Source organism: Halichoerus grypus, chromosome 14, assembly GCF_964656455.1.
Source record: "Halichoerus grypus chromosome 14, mHalGry1.hap1.1, whole genome shotgun sequence".
NCBI classification, from domain to species: domain Eukaryota; kingdom Metazoa; phylum Chordata; class Mammalia; order Carnivora; family Phocidae; genus Halichoerus; species Halichoerus grypus.
This window is the reverse complement of record NC_135725.1, coordinates 70,676,726-70,689,816: the sequence shown is the minus strand read 5'-3', so window position 1 is coordinate 70,689,816 and position 13,091 is coordinate 70,676,726. Positions and strand designations below refer to the sequence as shown.

General features: G+C 41.3%; 1 protein-coding gene across 3 annotated transcripts in view; it reads left to right on the top strand.

Annotated features, from left to right (window-relative positions):
- Positions 1-13,091, top strand: part of ELP1 (elongator acetyltransferase complex subunit 1) — a 57,418-nt gene that overhangs the window by 9,254 nt on the left and 35,073 nt on the right. For all 3 annotated transcript variants that reach the window (XM_036091392.2, XM_078061562.1, XM_078061561.1), the window contains 9 exons: positions 1,168-1,253; positions 2,893-2,989; positions 3,290-3,380; positions 4,424-4,547; positions 5,517-5,610; positions 7,947-8,177; positions 9,173-9,343; positions 10,364-10,463; positions 12,121-12,303. In XM_036091392.2, the coding sequence (XP_035947285.1) occupies positions 1,168-1,253; positions 2,893-2,989; positions 3,290-3,380; positions 4,424-4,547; positions 5,517-5,610; positions 7,947-8,177; positions 9,173-9,343; positions 10,364-10,463; positions 12,121-12,303 (1,177 nt within the window). The remainder of the gene's footprint in view (positions 1-1,167; positions 1,254-2,892; positions 2,990-3,289; positions 3,381-4,423; positions 4,548-5,516; positions 5,611-7,946; positions 8,178-9,172; positions 9,344-10,363; positions 10,464-12,120; positions 12,304-13,091) is intronic.

Sequence of the window (13,091 nt, the reverse complement as noted above, 5' to 3'; positions counted from 1 at the left end):
ACACAAGCAGGGGGAGTGGCAGAGGGAGAGGGAGAAGCAGGCTCCCTGCTGAGCAGGGAGCCCAATGAGGGGCTCGATCACAAGACCCCAGTATCATAACCCGAGCTGAAGGCAGACGCTTAACCTGCTGAGCTACCCACGCGCCCCCAATAAAACTTAATTCGTAAATGTAGACTAGGCTGTAGTTTGCTGATAACCTGCTATAACCGCACCACTTACTGTCTGATCCCATTGGAAAAGTTCTTTTGCTTCATTCCTTGGCCCTTTACATCTCTCTGCAAAGTGTCAGAAGCACAAGGGTGTGCACCGGGGTGGGCATTGCTGTTCATAGATAGCTGCAAGGTGTGCTTTGAGGTATTATAGTACTCACATGGGCCCGTGCGAAGCAGACAGGAAGTGGTCATGCTGACCCATAATATATAGAAATTATGAATAGCCCTGCTTCATCAGGATCAATGGCAGGAGGGAAGTATTGGGTTTTGGATCCGGCTGAAGCTTTTAGAGACGTCTCTGTATACCTGTTGCTGGTGGATGCCTGATTCTCCTCCAGGAATAGGGGGCTGCATTATTTTAGCATCTCTGATTTCTTATTTTATGCAAGAGAAACATTAAGATTTAGAGAGAACCTCAGGCTAGAAGGCAGATACCCTGTGTTCTAATTTTGGCCTCTTCCACTGGAGGGTCTGTCTCAGTCTCTGTGTCTGTGTGAGGAGTGAATTCCATAATCTACAGTTCCTTTCACCACTGATAGGGAGGTTGGATACATTTAGTTGATTGAATGCTTATCATCAGAATTTTATTCCCAGCTCTCGTCTTGAGTTTAATGTTCTTATCCATGGATGTGTCTTGTAAATTCTTCGTGTTTCATTCTTCTTACTTGCAAAGTGGGAATTGCTGACTATCATCAAGGGAATTTAGAATATATAAAATGGCAGTAAAGTGCTTTCCCAAATAATGCCATTTCAAATTCTTCAAAAATCATTGCTGCATATAATATGGAATATTGGTTTTTCAAATATTGAGTGCTGGTCAATTTATTGAGAGGTCTCGGAGGACCCAAGTAATTGCCAATGACTAACTTAATAAAGAATAGCAATGAAACTGCTTTTATTTCATTTAATTTAGCTTATTGGTTGTCTTGCATGTTCTCCATCAATTGTTCCCTAGGCAAGTTTATCACTGTTGGATGGGGCAGGAAGGAGACGCAGTTCCATGGATCAGAAGGCCGGCAAGCAGCCTTTCAGGTGCAAACGGTAAGTTTGATTGGTCTGATGGATACAGAACCTTGACTGGAACAAATAGGAGTTTTGCCATGTACCAGGAACTCTAGGTGTCCTGTTAGAGGCTAATAATGGACAGAGCTCTTGTGCTTTAATAAAACTGAAACAGTTTTGAGCCCTTAGGGTATGAGTCATTCTAGAAAGACCCTTTTTCCTTGCCAAGTTGCTTTGTAATTTCTTTTCTGTATAGAGAATAATTATAACCAATACTTAGTTTAAAAAATATATCATCACAGATAGAAATGAAGCATTTTGTGTATCCTTTCCTGTTACTCTTTCCTTCCTTCCCAGAAATAGCTGCTGTCCTTAATTCACTGTTGATCCTTTCATGGGTGTTTTCATACTTTTTTCCTACATATATATATTAGATACTTTTTATGATTTTTCCCTTTGGATGAAACTCTTTGTTTTCCTTTTTTATGAATACCTTTTGAAGGTAGAACTATAGGAGTTACTGATAATGGATTAAATGTGGGGTGAGAGAGAAGAATTGAGAATGATCCCAAGATTTGGGCTGAGCAAATGGAAGCGTATCATTTATGTTACATGTAGACATTTCCATGAGCTCCATGGGACAGGTGAATCAATAATATATCATCTGTCATTTACATTTTTCTGTCTGTAACGATTTCTGGCCACCTTCCATGTAATTCGTCTGTCATCTCTTAACCATTCACTAGAGGAGGTTTATGTTCTCTGCCGTAGGGCAGTGTCATTGAGAATAGGTCTTGTTATTCCCTGTGTATTCCCTCCCATGCAGACGTGGCGCTGGTGCCATTCTGCCGCACCCTCTTACTGGAATGGGTGCTCGGGTGGTCCTTTGTTCCCCACCCTGCAGAGTCAGCCCGTCTTCAAGGCCTTCAGGATTGAGATGCAGGTGGCGCTGGAGACCTTTCTTCTTCCCGTACTGCGGAACGTAGAACTCTTCTGTGTTTTCATCACTGCTGCTGGCTTCACTGCCTCTGGTTTTCCCTGCCTGCCTTCCTCTCATCTTCTTAACTCATCTCTGTGCTGTTGTGAAGCTTACACAGTAATCAAAGAACCAGAACTACCCTCTTCCATTTAGATAAACAAAACATTTATTTCCTCATCCTACTTACCTGGCAGATTATCCAGATCTACAGCTCTCTTCCTCTGTTGCAGTGCTTGGAGGCCACTTTTTTTATGCCTGAAGACAGATTTTGTTTTGTTCTCTTTTCTTGATGATTTCTGGGTCTAGGAAGCCTTCTAGAAGGGTTCCTGAGGATTCTGTGAAGTTGGTTTTCTAGATAGTTGAAATCTCAAGTAAAAGATTTAACTTTAATAGCCTGGGGCTTGTTTGATTCTGGGCCATTTAAGTCCGCAGAATATCCAGATCTACAGCTCTCTTCCTTTGTTGCAGTGCTTGGAGGCCACTTTTTTTATGCCTGAAGACAGATTTTGTTTTGTTCTCTTTTCTTGATGATTTCTGGGTCTAGGAAGCCTTCTAGAAGGGTTCCTGAGGATTCTGTGAAGTTGGTTTTCTAGATAGTTGAAATCTCAAGTAAAAGATTTAACTTTAATAGCCTGGGGCTTGTTTGATTCTGGGCCATTTAAGTCCTCCAGTAACATTTGTGTTCCTTCCCCTCTTTAGTACGAGTCGGCTTTGCCCTGGGATGACCATAGACCACAAGTGACATGGCGTGGTGATGGCCAGTTTTTTGCTGTGAGTGTTGTTTGCCCAGAGACAGGTATGGAAATAAATTGCAGTTAAAAAAAAAGAAATTTTATTTTATGAACTTCAAGAAAATTTTCTTCCTTTTGCTTTCTAAAATTATACATATAAGGTGCTGCTTTAGACATTAAATGAATTTAGAGCTAAGAACTGCAAGAATTCTTTGAGGTCATCTGGTCCAGCCTCCTACCTGTTGGGTACAAATTCTTAACAAGATTAATCTACTTGGCAGTTTTTATTAATGAGATGTTTGAATAGTTCTGACTTGACAACATTTTAAGTTTGTCTGTTTATTTTAACTCTGCCTGCTACACAGGAGCCCGGAAGGTCAGAGTATGGAACCGAGAGTTTGCTTTGCAGTCAACCAGTGAGCCTGTGGCCGGACTGGGACCTGCTCTGGCTTGGAAGTGAGTGGGAGACGAAACCTTGTAACTTCTCCCTCAGAGAGTATCTTGGACCTGGGGTAGGGGTGCTGGTACCTGTGGAGTACAGGTGTTTATATAACACAAAAGGATATTAACTTCTCCTCATTTGGCTATAAGCCTGTATCTTTCTCTTTCTAATTTTTCTGAAGTCTGAATTCAATTTGAATAGTAAATTCAGAGCTTCTTCACAGATGTCATCATTCCAAGGCCCACACATTTTACAGCTTATAGGGCGGGCCTGTAGGAAGCCGTTGGCTATGACAGAAAGTGTGCTTACAAGGGAAGTCATAGTCTACAAAGCTCTGTGGGGCAGTGGAGCTTTGGTGAAAACTAGGAAAAGGGCTCTCTTCTCTGCACAAGCCACAAGCTCTTTCGCTAGAGGGTTCTGCTTGCCGAGGAACATGCAGGCTGGATTCAGGCTCAGTTTACCTCGTGTCCCATGTCTGCAGCTGCCCTGAGTAAAGACCAAAGAAATGTCTCCTGTCTCAGTAGCATCTGTTATATGCCAAACCCCTAGGTCTCTGGGTTTTAGACATTATGTTTCCCAGCAGTATTTGAGTGACAATTGAATGACAGAGCAAAGAGAGGTATTTAAATTAGAGACAAATATGAATAAGATGAGGTAATGGATGTTTTAAGTAGATTGAGAAGTCTTAAATACCTACCTGAGTGTGGAATAGTTGCTGAAGTCATATACTTGAAGGAGAAATACACTGTTTTTATAGGATATTATACTTGGAATAGTTTTAAAAATTTATTGTTTTATTTAAAAGTCACATTGGTGCAGTCTAAATTTGTAAGTCTTTGTGGGCACATGGAGCCTTTGTGCAAATTAGGAAGAGCCACTCTCTCCTTTGGGCCGGTGTAGTCCACATGAGGCTGAAGTGCTTGCCAAGAGACGTGTGGGGTTTAAACCTTCCTGGGTAGAGACTTTTTGTTGGAAGAGTCATTTCTCTGACTTTCCTCTTGTTCTTAGCCAGCTGGCTGCACTTTCGGATGTCCTAACACTCAGGCTTTGCTTTAAGGCCCTCAGGTAGTTTGATTGCATCTACACAAGAGAAACCCAATCAGCAGGATATTGTGTTTTTTGAGAAAAATGGCCTTCTTCATGGACATTTTACGCTTCCTTTCCTCAAAGATGCGGTTAAGGTAAGTGCCTGAGTTGTTTCACCATCAGATTGAGAGGACTTTCCATAGCTGTAGAGGCTTATATCTGATCCGGGCATGTAAAGAGAAGCTCTGGAGTAGACAGTAATAAAAATATTGGGTTCTTATAAATGAATTTTTTTTGAAAGAGAGATTCTTTTTTTAAGGATCTTTTGCAAAGAAGAAATGGCATTCTTTCTTGCCCTAGGTAAAACACAGATAGAAATAGAAATTCTCCTTTGTATTGTTTATCCGGACAAAAGCATAATGCTTCCAATGGTAGATACTTTTCATTAATAACATTCAAACCTTAAGCCACTTGTGTATCATTAGGATTTTTACTGGAGCAGAAACACCAAATGGTAAGCTTTAATTATGTAAACATACACATAATTTAAAATTATGTTACATGTAAATTAAAACTTGAAGCTAAAAGTTGAGAGAAGAGTTTAATGAACGCCCATGTCCTTTTTACTCACTTTCAACAGGTGCCAACATTTTGTAGAGTTTTCACCCAGTCACCACTTTCTAACCTAAACACATGCACATGGTTTTGTTTCCTGGGGTTTTAATTTTAGAAATTGTATTTTTAATACTCATTTCTAACATGTAAGGAAATATTTTTCTTTATAATACACAAATCCATTATCACACCTTACAAGATTATTAGTAATTCCTTAGTATTATCTAATACCTAGTCCATGTTCACATTTCCTTGATTGTCTAAAAATGTCAACTTGTATTTGGTTAAGTCTTAAATTTTTAAGCATAATGCATTTTTTAAACATCTCCTACATATAATGACAAATTACCTAGATTTGTTTAATGATTCCATAAGTTGATAATTTATAGCCTGGGATCAGCTCAAGTAGTGGATTATTTGGTTTATGAGAGCGGGGAACTCAGCTCTTGTAAAGATTTTGAAGTATATACATAGGTAAAAGCCAGTGACACGTCTTTTTTCCTTACGAGGTAAATGGCCTGCTCTGGAATGCAGATTCCACTGTGCTTGCAGTTTGGCTGGAAGACCTTCAGAGGGAAGAAAATTGCACTCTAAAAACCTATGGTAAGACTGCGCTGGTGTCTCAGCCTTATGCCACATAAAATGTAGTTGAAAGTAGTAGGCTGTGAAGTTGCCTTTCTTCTTCTACGTTGTCCTATAGTAGAATCAGAGATAACTAAGGGGACAGGTGGAGGTGAGGGAGTGGTTTGGTTTTGATTATTTATGGAGTTTAGTCATGTATCAGTCAGGGTTCTCTAGACAAATAGAATCAGGGCAGGCTGGCAGGTGGGAAATTCAGTTAAGAGTTGATGTTGCAGTCTTGAGTCTTAAATCTGTAAGGACAGGCCTGCAGTCTGGAAACTCAGGCGGGTTCTGTGTTACATTCTTGAGGAATTCCTTCTCTGGGAAACCTCAGTTTTTGCTCTTAAGGCCACAAGCTCTTTGCATGAGACCCACCCACATTATGGAGGATAATCTTCTGTATTTAAAGTTAAATGATTGTGAAGGGTAATCACATCTACAAAATACCTTCCAGCAGTATCTAGACTAGTGTCTGTTTAAATAGCTGGACCTCATAGCCTAGCCTAGTTGACATAAAACTAACCATCACAAGTCATCAGTGCTTCCTGTGCATGGATGGTGTTACTATGGGAAGTTAAAGTGCTAGACACAGGAAAACTAGCAGTGAAAGAGAAACGGCATTAGCTACAAGTAAGAATCTTCTCTATACCTTTTTATTGTAGATCAGATTGTAAATATGTATTTTCCAGTGTATGTGTAGTCTGTGAAAATATTAGGAAGTAAAGGTGAGAAGAAACAAAAGTTTTTCCATAACTCTGTTGCTCAGTAATGAGCACTGTTAAAATTTTCTTGTCTTCCAGATTTTATGTGTATAAAACAGTATGGCTATGATCTCAGTTTTGTTAAGTATGTGATACAGGTAGATTTATAACGTCATAGACATGTTTCCATTTCAGGTACCCATAGGCATCATTTTAAATTGCTATATAATACTCATTTGTGCCACAGCTTATTAAATCTCATGCTGTTAGGCACTTAAAATTTTATAATTTTTCGTATCAACAGCAATGCACTGAACATTTTTGTTAAATCTTTTCACTTGGTTATTTTTTAAGTGGCTTTCAAACTTTTTAATCAATAGAACTTTTTCTTTAATTGAAATGTTATTTAGAAGTTCATTTATTTATTCATTCATGACACAATCCTTCTCAACGCTGGCTGTGCCTTTAAGAAAAAAATGCCATCCAGGCCTCATTTCAGAGTTGGATTCAGCGTGTTAGAATGGGGACTATACATCAGTGCTGAATTAAAAAAATAAAAAAGCTCCCAGGTGATTGTTAACGTGCAGCCAGAGGAGCGAACCTCTGATTAGGCAGGGTGGCAGGGGCTGGCACTGTGATATGCTTGGGATAAAAGTGTGGCGCAAGAACAGCCCCATCGTTTGTCCTCACAGAGCATGAGTACGTGGTCTAACCTAGCAACTTACAGCTAGGTAGAAGTGTTCTAATAAAGGTTGGTTTCTACACGATTAGGTCTTTTTCCCCCAGCTTTATTGAGTTACAACACTACGTAAGCTTAAGACGTACACTGGGATGATTTGATACACGTGTATATTGTGACATGTTTACCACAGTAAAGTTGGTTAACATCCTTCACTTCACATAATTCTCAGTTTGGTTAATATGGTGAGAACATTTAAGACCTACTCTCATAGCAACTTTCAAGTGCACCATACAGGTTGTTAACTGTAGTCACCATGCTGTTTATCAGATCCCCGGAACTTGCACTCAAAGTCTGTGCTCCTTGACCAACATCTCCCCCATTTCCTCCCCGCCCCAGGATTAGGTCTTATTCTTTTAACAGATGTTGGAAGGGACAGTTGCTGATACAGGATAAGTAGTGATTTTCCTTGGAGAGCTGAGTCATGCTTAATACCAGATGGCCTGGGACAGAACGGTAGGGAAAGCTCCTGGGGGAAAAGAATCAGCGTCTTAAGCCTAATACAGCATAGTGATGCTAATCTCGTGCTCTCGGATTGAGTGTTTTAATACTTTTAATCTAATTGCCTAATTTTCTTCTTTCTAAATCTTTCTGAAAAAACAACTCACTAAAGCACTGTTGTCCTGGTAATTTTCAGTCCTCATGATCCTAAAGTTTGAAAGTAGAGACAACCTGAACATGTGTGCTTCTGGCCTTTGTTCATCCCCATGGAAAACTACTTCTTGACTAATATTATTGTTAATATTATTATTTGGATGAAGAGGTTGAGCAGGAAGGGTCGTTTGAAAAAGAAACAATTGCCCCCATCCCCGTGCAGCAGGTGATGGGAAGTCTGGTCGTCTGGCCTCTGACGGCCCTCCTTGCGTTTCCCCTTGCAGTGCAGCTCTGGACTGTGGGCAACTATCACTGGTATCTCAAGCAGAGTCTGCCCTTCAGCACCTGTGGGAAGAGCAAGCTCGTGTCTCTGATGTGGGACCTGGTGACCCCGTCCCGGCTGCATGTTCTCTGTCAGGGCTGGCATTACCTCTGCTACGACTGGCGCTGGACGACTGACCGGAGCTCGGGGGAGAGTTCCAGTGACCTGGCAAACGTGGCTGTCGTTGATGGAAGTGAGGAGCTGGGAAGCGTGTCCGTGAGCCTGTGCCTGCGGATGTGGTGGTTTGACTAAAACTGGGGAATTTTGATTTGTGTGTGCATTGGTGGTTTCGTTTATTTTTACTTATTTCCTGTTTTGTTTTGAGTGGCTGGGGATGCCCTTAGTGGGGCATGTACTCCTGAGAACCATAGTCCTTCCTCCTCACCCCTACCCCTGCCCACCCCAATTCCATCCATAGTCTTCACGAATTTACTTGTGTGGTCTTTGAAGACGTTGGAAATTTTGACCCCAGGTATGGAAGAAGATAGCGGTGTCTTGCTAGCCTTACCTTTTTGCCCTGCGGTAGATTTACATTGACCCTTGCACACCCCCAACTAGGTTGCTTTGCTTTTTGATATAATACTTGTTATTTATATAATCTCTCCAATATGTTCAAGTCACAGACATCTGTCTAGTGTGAGGATTGGTTGGTGTTTTTTGTTTGATGAGGGGGAGGGAATTGGGACAAGAAATAGTCATCTGAAAAGACAGTTTACTTAATGCTGGTAACATAAAGAAAAACTTGTTTATAGTTTTGTTCTGTGTAGTAGTCCTAATACTGATTTTACAATCATATGTTCTGTCCAGAGGACTTAATCAGATATGTCTTATTACTAAAAACATGCATAGGGATGTGGTTTAATGATTTTCAAGGGAATCATTCCCTTGGTTCAGTCTGACTTGGTTGCTGGCCTTGGTTTCAAGCTAGAACCTTGGCCTTGTTGCCCTTGTTCGCAGGAGTTGGACTGCTCTGGGCCTGGAGGTGACAGTAGCCAGATACAGAGCCCTGACAATTTTCCCTGTATATTGTGTTTAAGCTTATTTATAATAAAAAACCACCAAACATTTTTAGGAATTGCTGTATATTTTCTACCCCCATTATTAGTTAGTGGTACTGTGCTGTCAGTTGCTTCATTTTACAAATTAAGCATCCATGTGTCTGATCTCCTCTCTCCCTCTCCTACACAGACAGGGTATTGGTGACAGTCTTCCGACAGAGTGTGGTTCCACCTCCCATGTGCACCTATCGACTGCTGCTCCCACACCCTGCAAATCAAGTCATGTTCTCTGCACACCCCCAAAAGAGTAATGACCTTGCAGTCCTAGACGCCAGTAACCAGATTTCTGTTTATAAATGTGGTATGTTCAAAAACTTGGTTCAGGATGTTCTGAACCAAGTCCCTCCTGCACAAAATCGAATGATAGTGTGGTGTTGCCTTAGCTCCAGTGTTTCTAAAAACTTTGAAGTTTGTAATTAATATCATTATCATGATGATATATAATTGATTTGTGGGGTTTTTGGGGATGGGAGGGGGTCTAATCCCACTGTGGCTCATAAGAGCAATTCCTTTTGCTTATTAAACTTAAAGTGTCAGTGATTTAAGAATAACATTCACCCTGGAAGTAGCATAGTATCTTTTTTTTTTTTTAAAGATTTTATTTATCTTTTGACAGAGAGAGACACAGCGAGAGAGGAAACACAAGCAGGGGGAGAGGGAGAAGCAGGCTTCCCGCTGAGCCAGGAGCCCGATGCGGGACTCGATCCCAGGACCCTGAGATCATGACCTGAGCTGAAGGCAGACGCTTAATGACTGAGCCACCCAGGCGCCCCAGTAGCATAGTATCTTACTGGGTCTTTAACGTGGTTTACAGTTCTCATTGCCTTTGCACATATTTCCAGTTGATCTCACAGCTTTCCTAGGAGCGGCATCAGATCTGGTGTTTTTCTGTTCTATAGACGAAGGAAGAGAATGCCAGGGTGTTTGCAGTTTGCTTAAACAAGAATGGACGAGGATCTCAGCTTAGGTGTTCTAGCTTCTAATCCAGTTGTCCTTCCACTGTCCCATTTCTGTCAGTTGCTGGTTGCTTTCCTGATGTCCAGGAGAAGCTGAAATGTGTTTTTATTTGTGAGTTCTATGAACATGTTGTAAATTATACTGGCACATGATACTAGCAGCCTTGTTTTCAAATCGTCCTGAATTCTCAGCCTGAAAGGCAGACAGAGATTTAAGAAAGAGGTTGAGATGTGGTTGTTTCTGATTGCTTTATATCTAAAGTGGATTACCTTCTAGAACCCACTAAATGCAGAATTCAGTACCCTTAGTATCAGGGAAAATGTGTGTAGTTTACTATGATAGTAACTGCATTTTTGTGTTCTAGGTGATAGTCCAAGTGTGGACCCTACAGTGAAGCTGGGAGCTGTAGGTGGAAATGGATTTAAAGTTTCTCTTAGAACACCTCATCTGGAAAAGAGATACAAGTAGGTTGTTCTTGATTACCTTGGGCCTCCAGGAACAGCATTGAGGCCTAAATTCAGCCAGCTCTTCCTGTTCTGTGCCTGTTGCTGGGTGGGACAAGGAGTAGATGCAGTGCCTGGCCCAGGTTTTTCAGGCTGCTGGGAAATCAGTTACCGGTACATCTGAATGCCATGTGCTGGTGGGTGGCCATGGAGCCAGGCTGGTAGCTGGCTTAGAACCCATTTCCTCCAACAGCCCTTGGTTCTCCAGGAAAGACCACGTGGGAAAGGTGGAGATGAGGATGAGAGGACCAAGCTGCGTTTGCTTACGTACATGAGGGGTCTGTGTTGTTCACATATGGCTGACTGAATGCAGTCTCTGTCTTTGTCGCATCCACACTCCACAACTTTAGGTTGCTGCGTTTTGAGTCTCTCAGGTTGGAAATCAGAATGTGTTTTCCCATTGAAAGGATATTATAAACGGTTGGGTATAAATGAGTACCTCAGGCACGTGATAAGTATTGTAAAATGACCCTGAAGCTAATTATTAATACTAATACCGTTTCTGTGAGAATCCAGGATTTGATTCTGTTCTACTTGATAAGCACATGTTCGTAATTATTGAACTCTGCCTCCTGAGAGTATTTATTTATAAGTTAATAGGGACAGTAAACTGACTAAAATAACAATTTCATAAGTAATATGTTTCTTAAATATATGCTCTATGTTCAATGAACGTGTATAAGTTAACCTGTGTATGATTTGGGGGCTGTCTGTATAATGCTTAGCCGTTTTCAAAGAACATTTATGTGGGTTATTTCATTTCACAGAATTGAACCCACTAGAGGAAAGACTTAAGGCAAACTAGGAAGCGTGAAGCAATTTAGTATATAATTTGATTTTTAAAAAATTGGGAGAAGTATAGCTCCCAGTCATTTAGGAGATTTCATGAAGGACATGAATACCTATCTTGATCTTTGAAGAAGAGATCAGGTTAGGACCGGCAGAGATGGACTGGGAGTGTTGGCTGTGGTTGCCAGAACGTGTCAGTGGGAACCAGAGGGGGGAATGCCCCGATGTGGGGAAGAACGCAGTGGAGGGGCTGAGACCAGGGAGAGCTGTTCGAGTAGGAAGATCAGGGTAGTGACACAGCTTCTTCAGTGCGTGCGGAGGATTTGCCACGTAAGCTAAAAGGCAGGAGAAGTAGCCATTGTGGGTTCCTGCCTGAGTTGGCAAAAACGTGCTGTCCCCTGATGTGTTAATGCTACAGGAGGCAGGTGTTAGAGGCCAAAGAAACCGTCTCTGAAGCTAATTAGTCATTTTCATGTGAAATGCTTAAAAATGACCCACTCTGCCAAGACCCACATATCTGCTGGAGCCTGGTTTGAATGCTGATAAGTGGTGACAGTGGAAAACCTCTGGGGTTTGTTACTGTAGGGCCTGGGGCAAGTGATTTTCTTGTGTAGTCAGTTTCCTGAAGTGTTCCCTTCAAATCTAAAGATCTCAGAATATAAGAAACCTAAATATTAAATAGAAGAACATTCTGGCATTACCTTAGGTTTTGTCCCTCCAAATAATTAGGAACTGACTCTATACAAGGTGGTTCATTCTTCATTTAAGAAAATCTCAGTGATATTAGGGCTTTATTCATGTCTTGGATATTCTTCAATATTTAAAACAGAATTCAGTTTGAGAATGGTGAAGGTCAAGAAGTAAACCCACTGAAGCTCAGCCTTCTCACCTGGATTCAGGAAGACGTTTTCCTGGCTGTAAGTCACAGTCAGTCCAGCGCACAGTCTGTCATTCACCATCTGACTGTGGCCCCTTCTGAGACGGATGACGAGCACGGACAGCTCAATATTAGGTATTGCGACGCTTCCCTGCATTCCGTGTGCTCATAAGCCGATTGAATTACACTTTTGTCTTTTCTGGGTATGGGACTCTTTTGACTTCTACTGAGCAAGGTTGAGGGCAGTAGCTGCTTTGTTAAACACACTTAGCAAGAGTGTTAAGTGTAGTTTTGAGTCACGTCAAAATACAAACCTAAAAATGCATCAAGAAGTGGTGGAACATAGGACAAATACTAATAGATGGGGCAAAACATTTTGAAGATGTGTTACAATTTTTAATTCAGCATATACTTACATTCCAGCAGGGTAACTGTTAGCCCAAGAGAATTAGCCACTGTGGTCACCCTTGTTAGTTACTAAAATTAATGATAAGGTCTGTGTACGTGCATTTCATTGGATGTGGTGACTTCAAAATGCCGCTTTTGGCTTCTCTGTGTTCTGTGTGTGAGGATTGACTACATGTACTACTAGACAGTCGTCTCTGTTTCTCTTTGCTAAAATTTCACTGCTCCCTGGCCCTGAGTTTTGCTTTGATTCCAGACTGCATGTTTGTCACAGGTATCAGATAATGGATGCTGTTTTCTGTAGTGTCTCTAACTCAAGCCCCGTTGTGCGGTAGATGGCATTGCGTGGACAGCTCTGAGAAATCCTCAGACTTCCGATGTCAAAACTTGGCACATTAGACATAAGCTGATATTAATCCTCACACTCATTTGTAGTAAGGGTTTCCTAGTTAGATTTCAATTCTGAAAACCCTTGCTGCAAAATTAGGAACTTTTCTTCATTGTGTACACAAAACATA